The sequence below is a fragment of the Prionailurus bengalensis genome, chromosome A3 (assembly GCF_016509475.1).
Source record: "Prionailurus bengalensis isolate Pbe53 chromosome A3, Fcat_Pben_1.1_paternal_pri, whole genome shotgun sequence".
NCBI lineage: Eukaryota > Metazoa > Chordata > Mammalia > Carnivora > Felidae > Prionailurus > Prionailurus bengalensis.
Window position 1 is genome coordinate 62,491,210 of NC_057354.1, and position 15,384 is coordinate 62,506,593.

General features: G+C 50.0%; 2 protein-coding genes across 4 annotated transcripts in view; one reads left to right on the forward strand and one right to left on the reverse strand.

The window, feature by feature from the left end:
* CNNM4 (cyclin and CBS domain divalent metal cation transport mediator 4) overlaps positions 1-8,455 on the reverse strand; it is a 41,754-nt gene extending 33,299 nt beyond the window's left edge. For all 3 annotated transcript variants that reach the window (XR_006300931.1, XM_043603263.1, XM_043603262.1), the window contains exon 1: positions 7,054-8,455. Coding sequence is in view for 2 of the 3 variants with exons in the window: in XM_043603263.1 (XP_043459198.1) it covers positions 7,054-8,455 (1,402 nt within the window). In the remaining variant the exon portion in view is untranslated. The remainder of the gene's footprint in view (positions 1-7,053) is intronic.
* Positions 8,456-8,496: 41 nt separating this feature from the next.
* Positions 8,497-15,384, forward strand: part of LMAN2L (lectin, mannose binding 2 like) — a 45,333-nt gene continuing 38,445 nt past the window's right edge. Inside the window, exon 1 of the mRNA XM_043603270.1 lies at positions 8,497-8,574. The gene's annotated coding sequence lies outside the window, so the exon portion shown is untranslated. The remainder of the gene's footprint in view (positions 8,575-15,384) is intronic.

Genomic DNA, 15,384 nt, shown 5'->3' on the forward strand with positions numbered 1-15,384 from the left:
TTCCCCAAAGGCCCTGCCCCTTACCCATTCTCCTGTAGGACACAGTCCTGTGCTTGTGTGTTTCTGTGCACTCATCTATTTAAGCATCTGTTCAATACCCCCTGTCCTGACCAGAGGTGTTCAGGGAAACTCTGGGACTGGGCTTTCTAACTGAAAATATAGGACTTTTGAAAAGCAAACACCAGCATGTTAGATTGGTACGATCTAAGCTCTTAGGGCTTAGACAAAAGGCAGTGCCTTCCAGTACACAAGTAAGAGCTGTGGGAAGTGATCTGTCAAGAGGCTGAAGAAACTGCCGTCAGTCCTGGCTTCCCTATGGAGCCTGGCCTACAGGCTGTAGGATGCCAGTGACGGGGAGATGTGCAGCTGCCTGCCGGCCAGCACCATACCTCCCTATCCATGGTGGCCATGCTCCATGCCCACAAGCACCTGACCAAAGAGAAAGTGAGGAGGAGCCTGGCCAGTGTTTTGTCAGCTGCCCCGCTGGCACCGTTGCCCTAACAGGCGGCTCCTGTCACCGTCTCAGATACACTTGCTCCCTGGCAGCTTCTCAAGATCAAATCACCAGCTCAGCTGGAGACTATTTCCAGGTGGAGCTATGAGAGACCAGGTGTGTAGCTGACTTTGCTCTCCACTTTTTTTTTTTTTAATGTTTATTTATTTTGAGAGAGAGAGCACAAGCTGGGAAAGGTAGAGAGAGAGGGAGAGAGAGAGAGAATCCCAAGCAGGCTCTGTGCTGTCAGCGCAGAACCTGACACGGGGTTCGATCTCATGACTGTGAGATATGACCTGAGCCAAAATCAAGAGTCGGACGCTTAACTGACAAAGCCACCCAGATCCCCCAGCTCTCCATTCTTGAGGCTGTCCTCTCCCAGCACCTTATGACTTAACTGTCCCATCCCCAGTCTATGCTTGGCCGTCACCCTATCTGGTTTCCCCAGGAGGGTCCCAAAACCACGCCTGCCTGGCTCTTTTTCATCTCTCCAAGGAGTCACTTTAACCGAGCTTCTACATGCTCTGCATGTTCTGCCTGCTCTCAGATGACTTCCAAACCTTTAACCCTGGTTCTGGCCTCCCTCCCAAGTGCCCCCACCTAAGCACTTTCACCTGCACACTTGCCTGGATGGACTGTACCCTCACACTGCTCCGTGTGGTCCCAGACCAGCAATGGCCATCATCTGAGAGCCTGTCAGAAATACAGGCTCTTAGGAGCGCTTGGGTGGCTCTGTCCATCAAGCACCCAGCTTTGGCTCGGGTCATGATATCTCATGGTCAGTGGGCTCGAGCCCCACATCGGGCTCTGTGCTGACAGCTGAGAGCCTGGAGCCTGGTTCGGATTCTGTGTCTCCCTATCTCTCTCTTCCCCTCCCCTGCTTGTGCTCTGTCTGTCTCTCTGAAAAATAAACATTAAAAAAAAGAAAAGAAAAGAAATACAGCCTCTTAGGCCATACCCCAGACCCACTGAGTTCAACTCTGCATTTTAACAAAATGTCCAGGCAGTTCAGGTGCACGTTCAAGTGTGAGCAGCTCTGGTGAGCACAAAGGAGTCCAATCAAGGGTCACATCACTTTACCACTACCACCACCCCCAATTCTCCAAACTGTCTTTGCTTCCTCCTCTTCCCACTTCTGTTAAATGACAACATCATCCATCTGTATCCCAAGCTAGAAACCTCAGATGTTCACAACTACTTCCTGGCTGTGACTCCCAACATCTCCAAAATGATCACTGAGTCCTGTTATTCTGACTTCAGAAGCATCTCGTAGGCCTAGACCTTCCTTGGCCCCACTGCACCTACCAGAACTGTGCATAGTAAGCTTCATTTACCTGTCTGTGTCCCTGGTAGACTGCGAGTTCTGTCAACAGCACTGTTTTAGTCCTCTCTGATTCCCAACAGCAAGCACCGTGTCTGACACATAGGCCTCAAAAAATTAGATGTTTATTGCAACAAAGGAACAAACCAGGAAACAAGGAGAAATAAGGTACTTAAAGTGTGTCAGATGGTAGGAACCAAAAGTAAAGGCAAAATTATGCAGTGTTTTTTCTTAATAAAGTTGTTGCAGGAAGAAAAACGTACGTGGGAGAAGTGTGCTGTGGCACAGATGGAAACATGGGAGGAGTTTTAAATGAAAATATTTCTAGCTGTTTTTCTCTTCAATACATATGCCCAGTAACTTTCTACAAGGTCAGTAATAGGTCCAAAGTCATCTCATGGGTTGGTGACCAGGGTGGGTGGAGTTTAAACCCAAGTCTTTACAGGGGGCTAGATGGTTATAAAGTAGGTGGGGAAAGATAAGATGCCTACAAATGAGCACAGTGTCTGAAAAGGGCAGGAATATCACAGAGGGAAAGGACGGGAGAAGGCTGAAAGGTGAGCTTCATTGTGGGGCTGGAGTTTCTGACTGATTTGGGAGAGCTTATTCGTCACTTTGCCTCCAGGGTCTGAGAGGATCTTTGGTAAAGGAAAAACGCAACTGGGCCAGGAGTAGCCCAGGGAGCCGCTGTTCTAAGATCTCAAGCTGTAGACAAAGCCAACCACAACACCCAGTACTGCAAACAGTTGTAGGCGAGTGTCGAGGTTTAAGTCGGTTTAAGTCAAAGGACCAAGGTTCAAATGGCATGAGCCTCTCAGTGGCCTTATAGCTCTAACCAATCATAGTCTTACTCCTGACGTCCTGCAGCACCTAGCCCCATGTCTTGCACAGACAGTATGAGGTTCAATAAATATCTAATGATAAATGCCTTGAGTTGGGAGGCAGAGCAGCTGAGAAGCTGTAACCTTCTACCTTAGTCTCTAAGGGAAGCTCAGCCTCATGTCTGCAACTAACTTCTCAAGCCTGTCTTAAGTGTGTAGGAGCATCTTCATGACTCACACTAATGAGTGAAGCTATGTATGTATACTCCCAACGGCCAAAAACTGCTTATTCAGAGAAACTGAAGCACAGGAAAGGGGAACCATGCATCACATTCAAGACCCCAGACTCTGGGCACCGGGGTGGCTCAGCTGGTTGAGCGTCTAGCTTCAGCTCAGGTCATGATCTCACGGCTTGTGGGATGGAGCCCCACATTGGGCTCTGTGCTGCCAGCTCAGAGCCTGGAGCCTGCTTCTCACTCTCTGCCCCTCCCCTGCTCGCACTCTGTCTGTCTCTCTCTCAAAAATAAATAAATATTAAAAAAAAAAAAAAAGGACCCCATGAGGCGCCTGGGTGGCTGAGTCAGTTAAGCATCTGACCAGTTAAGCTCAGGTCATGATCTTGCAGTTTGTGAGTTCAACCACCGCATCGGGCTCTTGTGCTGACAGCCCGAAGCCTGAAGCTTGCTTCTGATTCTGTGTCTCCCTCTCCGCCTCTCCCCCTGCTCACGCTCTGTGTCTCTCTCTCAAAAATAAACATTAAAGGGGCGCCTGGGTGGCGCAGTCGGTTGAGCGTCCGACTTCAGCCAGGTCACGATCTCGCGGTCCATGAGTTCGAGCCCCGCGTCAGGCTCTGGGCTGATGGCTCGGAGCCTGGAGCCTGTTTCCGGTTCTGTGTCTTCCTCTCTCTCTGCCCCTCCCCCGTTCATGCTCTGTCTCTCTCTGTCTCAAAAATAAATAAAACGTTAAAAAAAAAAAAATTAAAAAAAAAAAAAATAAACATTAAAAAAAAAAAAAAAAAAAAAAAAAAAAAAAAAAAAAAAAAAAGGACCCCAAACTCTGCTTCTCAGCTTCTCAGTCCGTGAACCATTATATGTTACTGTAGGAGCTCCTCCTGTCTTGATGCAACTAGAAATATCAAGTCCCCTGGATAACAGCACAACACGCATTTTACTTTATCCCTTATCCAGCTCCTCAAAATTCTAATACCTATGGACTGGGGACAATTCTGTCTCAAATCTAACAGGTCATTCATTCATTCCATGACTTTTTATTGAGATGTCTTACTATGTGCCAAGAACCATTCTAGGGCCTAGGGATACACCAGTGACCGAAACAAAGAGCTCTGCTCTTTGGAACTTATATTCTAACAGAAGGAGACAGACAATAAATAGCATAGTAAATCTGTAAATTACGGAGTTGTTAGAAAGTGATTTATGCTATAAAAAACGAAACATTAGCACAGGGTGGCAGAGATCAGGAAGGTCAAGGAGGATGGAAGGTTATAGTTTCAAATGGGACAACAAGAAAGCCTCATTGAGAAGGTAAAGTTGAAGCAGACAGGAGGGAGGGGAGACAGTGAGGCATGTAACGTTTGGGGAAAAACATTCCAGCCTGAAGAACAGCCAGGGCAAAGGCCCTAGTGTGGGAGTGTCCTGGTGTCTTCAAGGAACAGTAAGAAGGCCAGCAGGGTTTGCCAGATAGTCAGTCATTCATTAGTTGTTCATTCATTCATTCATTCATTCACTTAACAAACATTTACTACAGACCCATCTCTTTGCCAGGTACTAAGTGGTGAAAACACTAATAAGGCATGATCCCTACCCACACAGAACTCATAATGTTGGGGAACAAGGAGACAAAATGACCTTAAAACAGGATTACACTCAGAGCAGAAAGACTCTGGCAGAGGTCAGAGTTGGGCCCTCACCCAACTTGGAGATGCTGAAGAGTCTACTGAAGCATAAGAAAGACCCTCAGGCAGATGCCTGACCACACTTGGCAGGCACCCAGCTCTTGTTTTGATGCTGCCGACAATGCTGGCCATGTTAAGCTTGCTCACTGGGTTTTTCTTAGCTAAAAAAGAAGCCTTACAAACATCAGATTTGTAAAGAAAATCTTTTAAGGTGCAAATGCAAAGTGTTTCCGTGTCCTAGAGGGCCTCAGACTTCACAGGTAAATGCCAGATGGAAAGATTTTGGAGAGGCCATATTGGCGGCAGCCCAGAGTGGCAATGAGTTAGGACGGAACCACAAAACCCGAGGATGTGTCCATTAGGAGTGACCATCATATCACACTCACATCTCCAGGGCTTCATGCTGCACTGGGTAGACTGTGCCTGCATTTCCATGGAATTAGCAGCACCCCCTCCAGGGCTAGGGTGAGGGCTGGGGCTCAGGTTCAGACCACTGGTCCCTGTTAAGTAAGGTCTAGTGAACTAAAATGTACATCTGGAGAGTTCCACTCAGCAGAGCTCTGGGCCGAAAGATGCTAGCTCTATGTTCCCAGCTTCCTGAAGTAATACTTTTTTTACGTGATGAGTCCAAAGATGGTCCTGCCAACCCCAGGAAGCTCCCACCAGACAAGAGCTGAACCCTGCCGATCAGGGGCTGGGAAGCCCAGCCCAACCAATCCACACTGGCTGTTTCCAGACTCGAGATGAACGATGCAAACGTGCTTGTAGGGTGTGTCACCAGCAACCGTCCCAAGGACCATAGAGGTGGTGAGCAGGAAGCCGCCCTGGTGAGTCCCAACCAGGTTCCTCACCAAGCAACATGGGAGAAGTCCTCAGGGCCAAGAGGCTGCAGGGTGAAGGTGGGGCACAAATCCTCACTGCTCTTCTTCAGGCTCAGCTACCTGGGACAAACAGGTTCTAGGGCCTGGACCTGCAAAGCTCCCCCCCACACTGTGCCATCACCACCAGATGTCCCTTCAGTCCCTCTGCAATGAAGCCACCTTACCAGACTGTCTCCCACTTGGACTCATGTTACTCAAGTCCTTCTCAGATCTGATGCTACGAGTCACTCTCTCAAACTGATGAAGGGAGGGTACCAATCTCCCACTCTGGCCCTGACCAGAGAGCATCTTTTAAGACTAAACCTGGCAGGGCCTCCTCCTACCAATCCCACCCTCCACCACTGACCTAGCCAGTTCCAGGCTCTCCCCAACTCTCATGAAATAATAGACTGACAAGCGTCTGAGGCTTGCTCCCTGCTTGAGTGCCGAAGGTGCTCCCAGCCCTAAACTGGCAGGCTGCCTCAGCCAGCAGGAGCTCTACCTATGGGGAAAGAAAGCAAATTCCCTGGTCCCTTCCCCCATTCCTTTATGAAGAGCTTCCCTTTCTGCCTCCTCATTCCCTTTGGCCTAGGAGGGTTTTACTCCATAATTGGCTTGTTTACTGCCACTGAGGGCTTCTGGGTGGCAGAAGTGGGAGGAAAAGTTTTGTTGGAAGTAAGGAAAGGGGTGTGTGTCCTGAGCTTTGAGGCTGGTGAGTAAAACTTCCAAGTGCCTCTCTAACTACCTGAGAACTGGCCAAGAACCCATGTGAGAAAAAAACACAAGGCACTGCAAGGCCAGCTGAAGATTCTCAGACCACAGGAGGGAAGCTTATGTTTGGTGCCTGCAAAAAGACAGAACAATAACCAAAACTTGATGTGCTTGCTTCTGCTGAGTAGTCGAAAGCTTTACTTGGCACTGTTCTGAGTGGGGAGCAAACCAGAGACCTCCCAATTCGGCTTCTGTGGGCTAGGAGCTCCAGTAACATCACTCTTGCTCAAAACTTCCTAAAGCTCCAAGCTCCAAGCAAACTTACTGCCCTGACTGCAGGCTCTTCCAAAGGCCCCAGATGACTCAGCCTCTCCCCCTGACCACTGAGCGGCTGAGCTTATACCCAGCTCAACAGGACCATCTGCTGGGCCACAAGCACATCCTTTGCCACCCCAATCAGGTGCTCTGCAACTCATGGGGTTTCCCGTGCCTCAAGTACCACGTCTCCCCATATCTTCAGGCTCTCCTCAAATGCTTCCTCCCATGTGAAGGTTTTCCCAGGTCCCCAGCCCCTTCCCCACCTCAGCCCACTCAGATGTGGGGCTCCACACTCTAATGTCCGTGGCCTCTTTTAAGGCATTAGCCTTACTCTGTCCTGCTTCAATTGCTCCCTGAGGCCTTGCTCTATCCCTCCAAGTGCACGAGTGTGTCTCAGCTCTGATTCACCTGAAGCACAAAGCACAGTAGCTGGCAGACAGCACACGCTTAGGAAATGTTCCTGCTGTCCCAAATACCATTCACCTCAGAGGCACAGGAAGTGATGGGCAAAGGAAAAGAGTCACACAAAAACACTAAGACCAGCAGACACAAAACAGGCAAGTGAATGAGAGGTGTCACAAAGACAGTTAACGGAGAGGGCGAGCATCAGGCCTTACCCTTCTTGAACTCCTCCAGCATGGCATCCAACTTGGTGTCGTGGAAGACAAAATGCACTGGATGGTTATAGAAGCGGGTGATGGTCTTGAGGGGGGTGCAGTCATCAGGGTCCACGAAGGCCAAGTCTTTGACATAGAGAATATCTACAATATTGGACTGCTCATCTTCAAACACGGGGATGCGGGTATAGCCACTTTCCATAATCTCTGACATGGTGTTGAAGTCCAGGATGGCATCACTGCGGATCATGAAGCAGTCTTGGAGCTGGGTCATGATGTCCTCCACGGTCTTGGTCCGTAGCTCCAGGGCACCCTGGATCATATTTAGCTCCTCTTTCACCAGATCATTATAGGGCTCTGTTACCTTCAACATCTCCATCAGCTTCTCCCGATTGTAAACAGTGCGAATCTCCTGGCCCAAAACAAAATCCAGGAGCTTGCTAATGGGGAAACTGAGGGGGAAGGTGAGAAGCATAAAGAATTTGGTGAGAATGATAGTATTGGCACCCACTGCCAGCCCGTGTCGGGAGCACAAGGCCTGAGGTACAATCTCCCCAAAGATGACAATGCCAATGGTGGAGGAGGCCACCGCCATGAGTCCAGACCCAATGAGGATGTCTAGAAGGATGGTGAGGGAGGTGTTGACCAGCACGTTTCCCAGGAGCAGCGAGCAGAGTAAGTAGTTGCCCTTGCGCCGAATGGGCTCGATCTTCCGGGCATAGCGCCTTTCCTTCTGGGTGCCACAGTTCTGCACGATGCGCAGCTCCATGGGGTCCAGGGCCATAAGCCCCAGGTTGAGACCAGAAAATATGCCCGACAGCACCAGCAGCACCATAATGAGGAGGATGTGCAGCCAGAGGGGCAGGAACCTCCCAGCCTCCTCCACCATGAAGAGCAGCGAGTCCTTATCGGTCCACCTCTGCCAGGGCCCGTCCACCCCAGCCCGGGTGCACAGTGCATACAGTTTCATGTTCTCGCTCCTCCGGAGGAACTTAGTGAGCACCACCAGCATCCCGGACGTGTTCCCTCGACTCACGTTGACCAGCTGCTGGACGACCAGGTCCTTGGTGAGCTCGGGGCAGTTGGTGGAGTTGTGAGTGGCCTCGGAGTTGTCCACCTCGGTGAAGGAGATCAGGTTGCTGGAGATGGAGCCCAGCCTCTGGCCGTACAGCCTCAGGTTCACCGTACTGCCCTCGGACACGAAGATGATGCCATCCGGATTCATCCCACACGATTTGTTACAGCTCGCCAGCCTCATGCCCAGGATCGCGCCCCGCTGGGGGTCGCTCTGACCCCGGGCCCCCCGCGCCCACAGCAGCACCAGCAGCAGCAGTGTCGCCAGGAGGAGGCGCCCTCGGGCCGGCCCGCCGCCCCGGCGCCCGCCCCCGCCCACCGGCGCCATGTTGCTCCGGCTCGGCCGCCGCCGCTCCCCGCGCCCCGCTGCGCGGCCCCGCTCCCGCCGCTGCTCCTGCCGCTTCGCCGCCGCCGAGCCAACTGCCCGGGCCGCAGGCCTGACGTCAGGTCAGCGCCCCTCCCGCCCCGCCCCGCCGACCCACGCCCCTTATTTGCATGGGAGACCCCGCCTCTGGAAGCGCGGCTCCGGTGCCCGCCCTTAAGGGGGTCCCGCGCTTAAGGTGGAGCTGCGCCTGAGCGCGGGAGCCGCGGGCGGACGCTCGCCCCGCCCTTCTCCTCGCGCGGCCATTCCCGCGGGCCTTTCTGCTCACGGGTTGTACGCGCGGCCCGCTCTCCTGCTGCCCAGGCTTGCGCTCCTGGTCTCGCCGCTCCTCTGCCGCAACCTAGCCGGGCTTCGCATGCTCGGCTCTTTCCCCAGAGCCCTGGCGCTTTCTTGGGGGGGGGGGGGGGGAGGGGGTCTGGGGGGGATTGCTCTTTGCTGGAACCTCGGAAGCAGTACCACGTTGTGCTCGGGCAAGAAAAATGCTTTTACTGATACAAAAAGAAAAAAGAAAAGGAGAACCTGAGGGCTGAGGCCTGAGAGGCCTACAGGCCTTTCAGCCTTGCAGACTGCCCCTTGAAGACTTTTGTGGCCTCTGCACTCTTGAGGGTTTTGATGACCTTGTCCCAAAGCCAGAAGTAGGTTCCACGGCCCTGCCCCCAGTCTGAGACATCCTTTGGCCAGTGGCTGCCTGGTTGGAAGAGAATCTGGGAAACTGAAGATATAGATTGTACCCGCAGGAAGAAGGGCCAGGGTCCGTCCTAGTCTTATCTCAGGTCGTTTCCTTTTAGGACGCAAATGTTGAGTCCCTCCTATGTGCCAGGCATCTTGTTCCAGACTCTGACAATATAGCGGTGAATAAGCCAAAGCCCCTGCCCCCTGGAGTTTACAGTCTAGAGCAGACAATAAGCAAGTAAACACACATGCATAATATTTATTTAATCCTTTGCACAACACTAAGAGGTAGTGTTATTTTTCCATTTAACAGATGAAGAAATTGAATCTAGGCACAAGTTGGAGTCCCTCCAGATTGCTATTTTAAGAACAGGCTTGTGTGACTGGTAAGGCACATTGGAGTGTCTCTCAGACCAGGTTTCTATATCTATAAAACGGGAGTAAGAATGACAAGGCGGCACCATCTCACTAAGCTTATGGGAACACTTGGCCTAGGCATTGAACAGGACAGGACAATTCTGAATGTTCTGTGTAGCTGATGTTGTTGTTGCCTGCCCTTCCAGACCAAACCCCTAACCCCAAATTGTGGTGGCGACTGGCTAGCTGGGGCAGACGCATGTGAAAATGAGCTGAGAGGTGTGGCACCAGGCCTAGCCCTGAAATGACTACTTCCTGGATGGCCCTACCTTGGTGTCAGTTAGCGACTATGAATTGAGCACCAAGCACTCAGGAGGTGTGGGGAAGACCGCAGCCGCCTGCCCTGTTAGGGGGAAGGAGACAGACAGACAAACAACCTCACAATAATTGCAGAGGTGCACAAAATAGGGAATCGGGTACCAGGTTGACCACTGGGTCTCAGAGCAAGTTTTTTTTCCCAACCCTGGAGACACAGAATCCATTTTACTCTCTCCCTGCACAAACACATGTGTTTATTTTTGTTGTGGTATACTGTTTGCCAATAAAAGCAACAATCAATACCAGCCGGAAAGAGCCCAGAGAGGAACAATCCTATAGTGTTGTACATACTAGGCCAGCCTGAAGCAGTCCCTTTCAGGTAGGCACCTCACTTCATATTCTACAGTGTTTCTAGCTGGCCACTTTTGTAAGGAGCAGGAGTCCCCGGATGGGCACTAGCCAAGACAGAGCAAAAACAGAAAGCAGAACCTTGGACTGGCTGTTCCCTCCCTTCTCCACCGATACAGGATGAGCCACCTGCATCACCTCAGAGCAAGCCCAGCTTTCAGAGAGGCTTTTGTCCACCTCACTTCATCTTTTTCCAGCCAGCTGGAAACACCCTTCCCATGGTACTTAGAGACTTTACCATTCTATTATTGACCAATCGGCTATTTTTATTTTGCCCTTTTCAAACTGTCAAACTCAGAAGCTCCCTGTATATGCACTGAGTCCAATAAGAGAAGTCAACAAAGGGAAGGGGAAAAAAAAGCTTTTGAGATACCTGGGTTTAAGTGGGAATCTGGTAAGAAGAGTTAGTCTCTGCTAAAGTTCATTTAATTCCACCCATCCACAATTGCATTCACATCCGTACTTAAGTGAATAGAACAGAATCAACAAAGTAAAGAAATGAAATACCTTGTTGCCCACCCAGAGCCTTCAATCTGGCAGCGAAGACAAGAATCTCTCGAAAAAAATTAAAAGCAGTGTAACTCAGAAAGTGTCAGAGGAGCTATTTGAGGTCCAGACTGGAGTCCAGGTTCATTTCCTGCCAGGCTTTCCCCCCCCCCCCTAAAATTTGTTCCTATCTATCTATCTAGCGAGTGAGCAGGGAAGGGGCAGAGAGAGGGAATCCAAGCAGGCTCCGTACTGCCAGTACAGAGTCTAATGTGGGGCTCCAGCCCACAAACTGGGAGATCATGACCTGAGCCAAAACCAAGAGTCAGATCTTCAACCAACTGAGCCACCCAGGTACCTCTCCTGCTAGGCTTTTATCTCTGGTTAGGGCATTTAAACTTTTCTCATCTGCAGAGTTGAAAAACCTCTCCCACAGATCGGTGGGGACAACATGGAGATGGAGGTCTATCTATGTGAAGAGTCAGGAAGCCTGGACAAATGTGTGGCTTCTGTGAACCAGGCTGTGAGAAGTGCAGAAAGAGATGTGCAAATGAGAAGTCTGTCTACTTTGGGGGTCAGACCTGTTTCTCTGCTGCAGGGTGGAAGCCCTTACTCCCCTGAATTATCTCCAGTTGCAAGTAAGGAGTTTGGGGAAGGTCTTTCTCAGAGGGGTCTGGTACCTGACTTCTGAGCATCACAGAGCACTCCACTCATGACTTTGGGACCTGACAGGTTCTTTCTGGGCCCTATGGCAGCATGTCTACACCTCCCGGAGAGCACTCCTTTCTGGTCCTATGCAGGGAGACAGGATTAAAAGTCTATTGCCCCTTATTTTGTACCTGGCAATGTGCTGACCCTAAGAATCCAATGAAGAACAAGGTCCTAAATAGTAACCTGGGATCTCCTGTTCCACTCCTCAGGCTGTGATCCTCCCAGGCTGTTTTCTTAGTCGTCTTCAACATTTGGGTGTCCAGGATGAGGAGCTGCTGCCAGATAAGCAGCCCATCTACTGGTGGGGCTCAGAGCCTGAGGGCTGCCATGCCCCCCCAATCCCTTGGAGGATGCTGTGGGCCCTGGGATTCAAAAGCCTGGTTGGGAGCAATTTTCAGAGTGAGGGAGGGGCCACATCAATACATGCAGTGGCCTGTTCACCAGCTCTCTGCAAATCTGCAATAACCCCGAGCATTTGCAAGTTATATCTGTGCTATTAAATTGTCTTGGGAAAGAAGGGGCAGTCATCCCTCCACAGAGGGACAGAGCAAGCATGGGGGTAGCTGAGATGGTACCGTGGCTCAAATCTCAACTCAGGTCACCCCAACAAGTGGGGACATGAGGACCTGGTATCATTTTCTACCTGAGACAGACACCTCATTAAGCCAGAGGAGGGGATGAAAGCATCAGAACAACGGATTCAGGCCAATAATAGGATGTGCCTGTGACAGGAAGTAGAATGCCAGAAGAACAAAGGGGAGGAAGCGTTTGTATTAATTGGGTAGGTTTCAAAGCTCCATGGCCATAGGACAAATTGTTCTCCTTTGGGACCGGACCACAGGAGGGAGGATGCCTCACCATAGGGGTTCAGGCACAGCTCAGGAGGCACACTGTGGGGCTGGCTTGGCCATGGATTGCCTGTGTAACCTGGGACTCTGGGACATTCTGGAGTATTGAGTCAGATGATGCCTGGCACCTGGTAAGAGCTCAATGAACATGATCAGTAACCATGATGGTGATGGACATGACAAGGCAGGGATTTTTAGAGGACACTCAGATTTCATTAGCCCCACTGTGTATCTGCATCCAACTCTAGCTGCTGTCTTCGAGTTCTTTCCCTTCCCTTTCCCTGCGAGACAGAAAGTCTATAGAGGATGATAGAGAAGAGAGGCCAAGGGAGATCATCAGGGACTAAACAAGACCATCTGGACCCCTTGGGGCTCTGTGGTAAGGGAACAAAGGAGGCTGGGGTGCAGGTAGTGCTGCTGGAGGTGACAGGGGTTGTCATGGTGCATGCAGGTTCAGGCTGCAAAGGCTGGCAAGTGGGAAAGTGGGAAGCCTGTCACTCAGATCTGAGAGACTTGACAACCCAGAAGGCAAGTCCTCCTGGGGAGAGCAGGGCCCCTGTGAAGAGTCCCAGGCAAGCACAGGTGTGAGAGGGGCTGAGCTCCAGGGCCCTGCCTACTCCCCTTTCTGCTTTCCTCCTCCCCTCCTGCACTGGAGAGCCCTGTCCCTAAGACTGGCTACCCCAACAAGCTTTTCCTTCTGCCTCCAAAAACACCAAGACCCTTTTTTATGTTAAGAGATTAACTGTTAATCACCAGAGAAAAGTAAGGAAGAGCAAGATAAAAAACACTGAGTATTTACAAAAGCTTAAGAACAACTTCTTGAAGTCATTGTCCCTAGTTTCCAACCCTTTTTCATAGCTGGCAAATGGAAACAGGCTATAGTAGAAATGCCATGGGCTCTGTCCCTTACCAGCTGGTGAATTGGGGCAATAATGCTTGACTTCTTAGGGTCTTGATTTCTCCATTTTTAAGATGGGGATCAAGAGACCCTTGGATTGTACTAAAGGGACAAAATGAGCCCAAGTTTGGTAGCACTGCTCTTAAATATGTTTCTTTTCCTTCCCTCAGGCCAGGACTTTCATATTACATTTTATTCATTTATTCATTCCTGTATTTTTATATTTTTACTGGGCTTTTAAAATTGCCAAAATGATACATGCTCCTTGCAACAAATTCAAATCATAAATAGAAAACAGAAGTTCCCCCAACTTCCCTATCCACTGCCCACAAATTGTTTCTCTGTATTCTGCCACCTTCTGCCCACTTCATTTTCTCCTTTACTCTGGACTGTAGGCAATTTCCCACTGGATTGAGAGTCCCTCAAGGACAAAACCTGTGTCATAGGCATCTCTGTATCCAACATGCTTGGTATTCCATATGCATTTGTGGGATGAATTGGATTTTCCTAAAAAAGGGGCTAGGAATAATACTGTTGGGGGCCAGGAATGGGAAATGAGGAGGAAGCTTCTAGCCAGTAGTTTTATATATAAAATTGCAGCTAGAAAACTGTTTCATGAAATTGCATTTACCCCATAATACAATTTCCGCTGTAGCCTATGTCTTAAAAAAATGAAGAAAAAAAAAAAAAAGTCTGCCCTGCACCTAACTAAAGTGATTTCTTGGCCAATCTCCAATTTGAAAAATACTGGCATCAGTCTCATGCATTGCTCATGAGCATCCACTGGAATTCTCTTTGGGTGAAACTTAGGAAGACTGGTGGGAGTTTGAATGTTCTCCTTATAAATGATACCCACACCCACAGTGCCTGGCACAATCCACATGAGGCAATAAATCTCCCCAGGCAGATCAGTGAGGCAAGTTCCTGATCACTGAATCTTATTGTCTCCCAGCCCTGCCCAGAAAAGGAGACGGCCTTTGAGACCTTCATTCCCAAGTGTCCAGATTTCTACAGGCTTGTCCCAAACAATTGCGCAGGTACCAAATACCTGTAGAGCCTTCAACAAATGGTGAGGCCCGAAAGGCCTTGGGGCCTTATCTCCAACATGAGGGGACTGGGTCTGATAATCAGGTTCTATCCTCATTTAAATTCTCTGATGTGTAATTTTCCTAAGCAATCAAGAGAAGGCAAAGAAAAGATCAACAAGATCATGGAGTGCCTAGGTGGCTCAGTCAGTTAAGGGTCCTACTCTGGATTTCGGCTCAGGTAATGATCTCACAGGTTCCTGGGATTGAGCCCTGCATTGGGCTCTGCAATGCCAGTGCACAGCCTGCTTGGGATCCTCTCTTTTCCTCTCTCTCTGCCCCGCCCCCACTCACCCTCTCGCTCTTTCTCAAAAACAAATAAAAATTAAAAAAAGAGAGAGAGATCAGGGCCACCTGGGTGGCTCAGTCGGTTGGGCGTCTGGTTTTGGCTCAGGTCATGATCTCATGGTTGGTGGGTTCAAGCCCCGCGTTGGGCTCTGTGTGGACATCTCAGAGCCTGGAGCCTGCTTCGGATTCTGTGTCTCCCTCTCTCTCTCTGCCTCACCCCAGCTTGTGCTTCTCTTTCTCTCTCTCTTAAAACTAAATAAACATTAAAAAAAAAAAAAAAGATCAACAGGATTAGATGTAGTGGGCATCTGTTGCTCTGAGCTGTCCAGCTTCCTGTCCCCTTCTTCAGGGAACAGTACTCCCTATTCTCTGGGGACCTGTCCCACCTCCTTTCGCATGGATTCTACTGGAGACAGACAACTGACCAGGCCTGTACAAAGTACCTCAGGCCATAACAATTGACATCTAGGGTGGACAGGATACCAAGAAGCTCCAATCAGGAGTCTGCTATAGGCTTTTATATGGGGAGAGAGTCCCTAACTGGAGATCACAGTTTCTGCTCCCTGGACTTGGAGTGGGGAAGGGCCTTGGTCAGTCCTCAGTTCTCCAATCACTGTAGCCAGTTTTGGAGAGGGGAGGTGTTTGTGGATGTGTGGATGTGTCAAGCAAAGTGGGTCATGTGCTGCTTCTAGGATACTTCCCTCTTCATTTTCAGGATCAAACTTCTCCAATATTGGGGCCTGGTAGGGCAAGAGGGGAAGAAAGAGAATTTGTCTTTGCTTAATCTCCCATAGTTTGAAACCT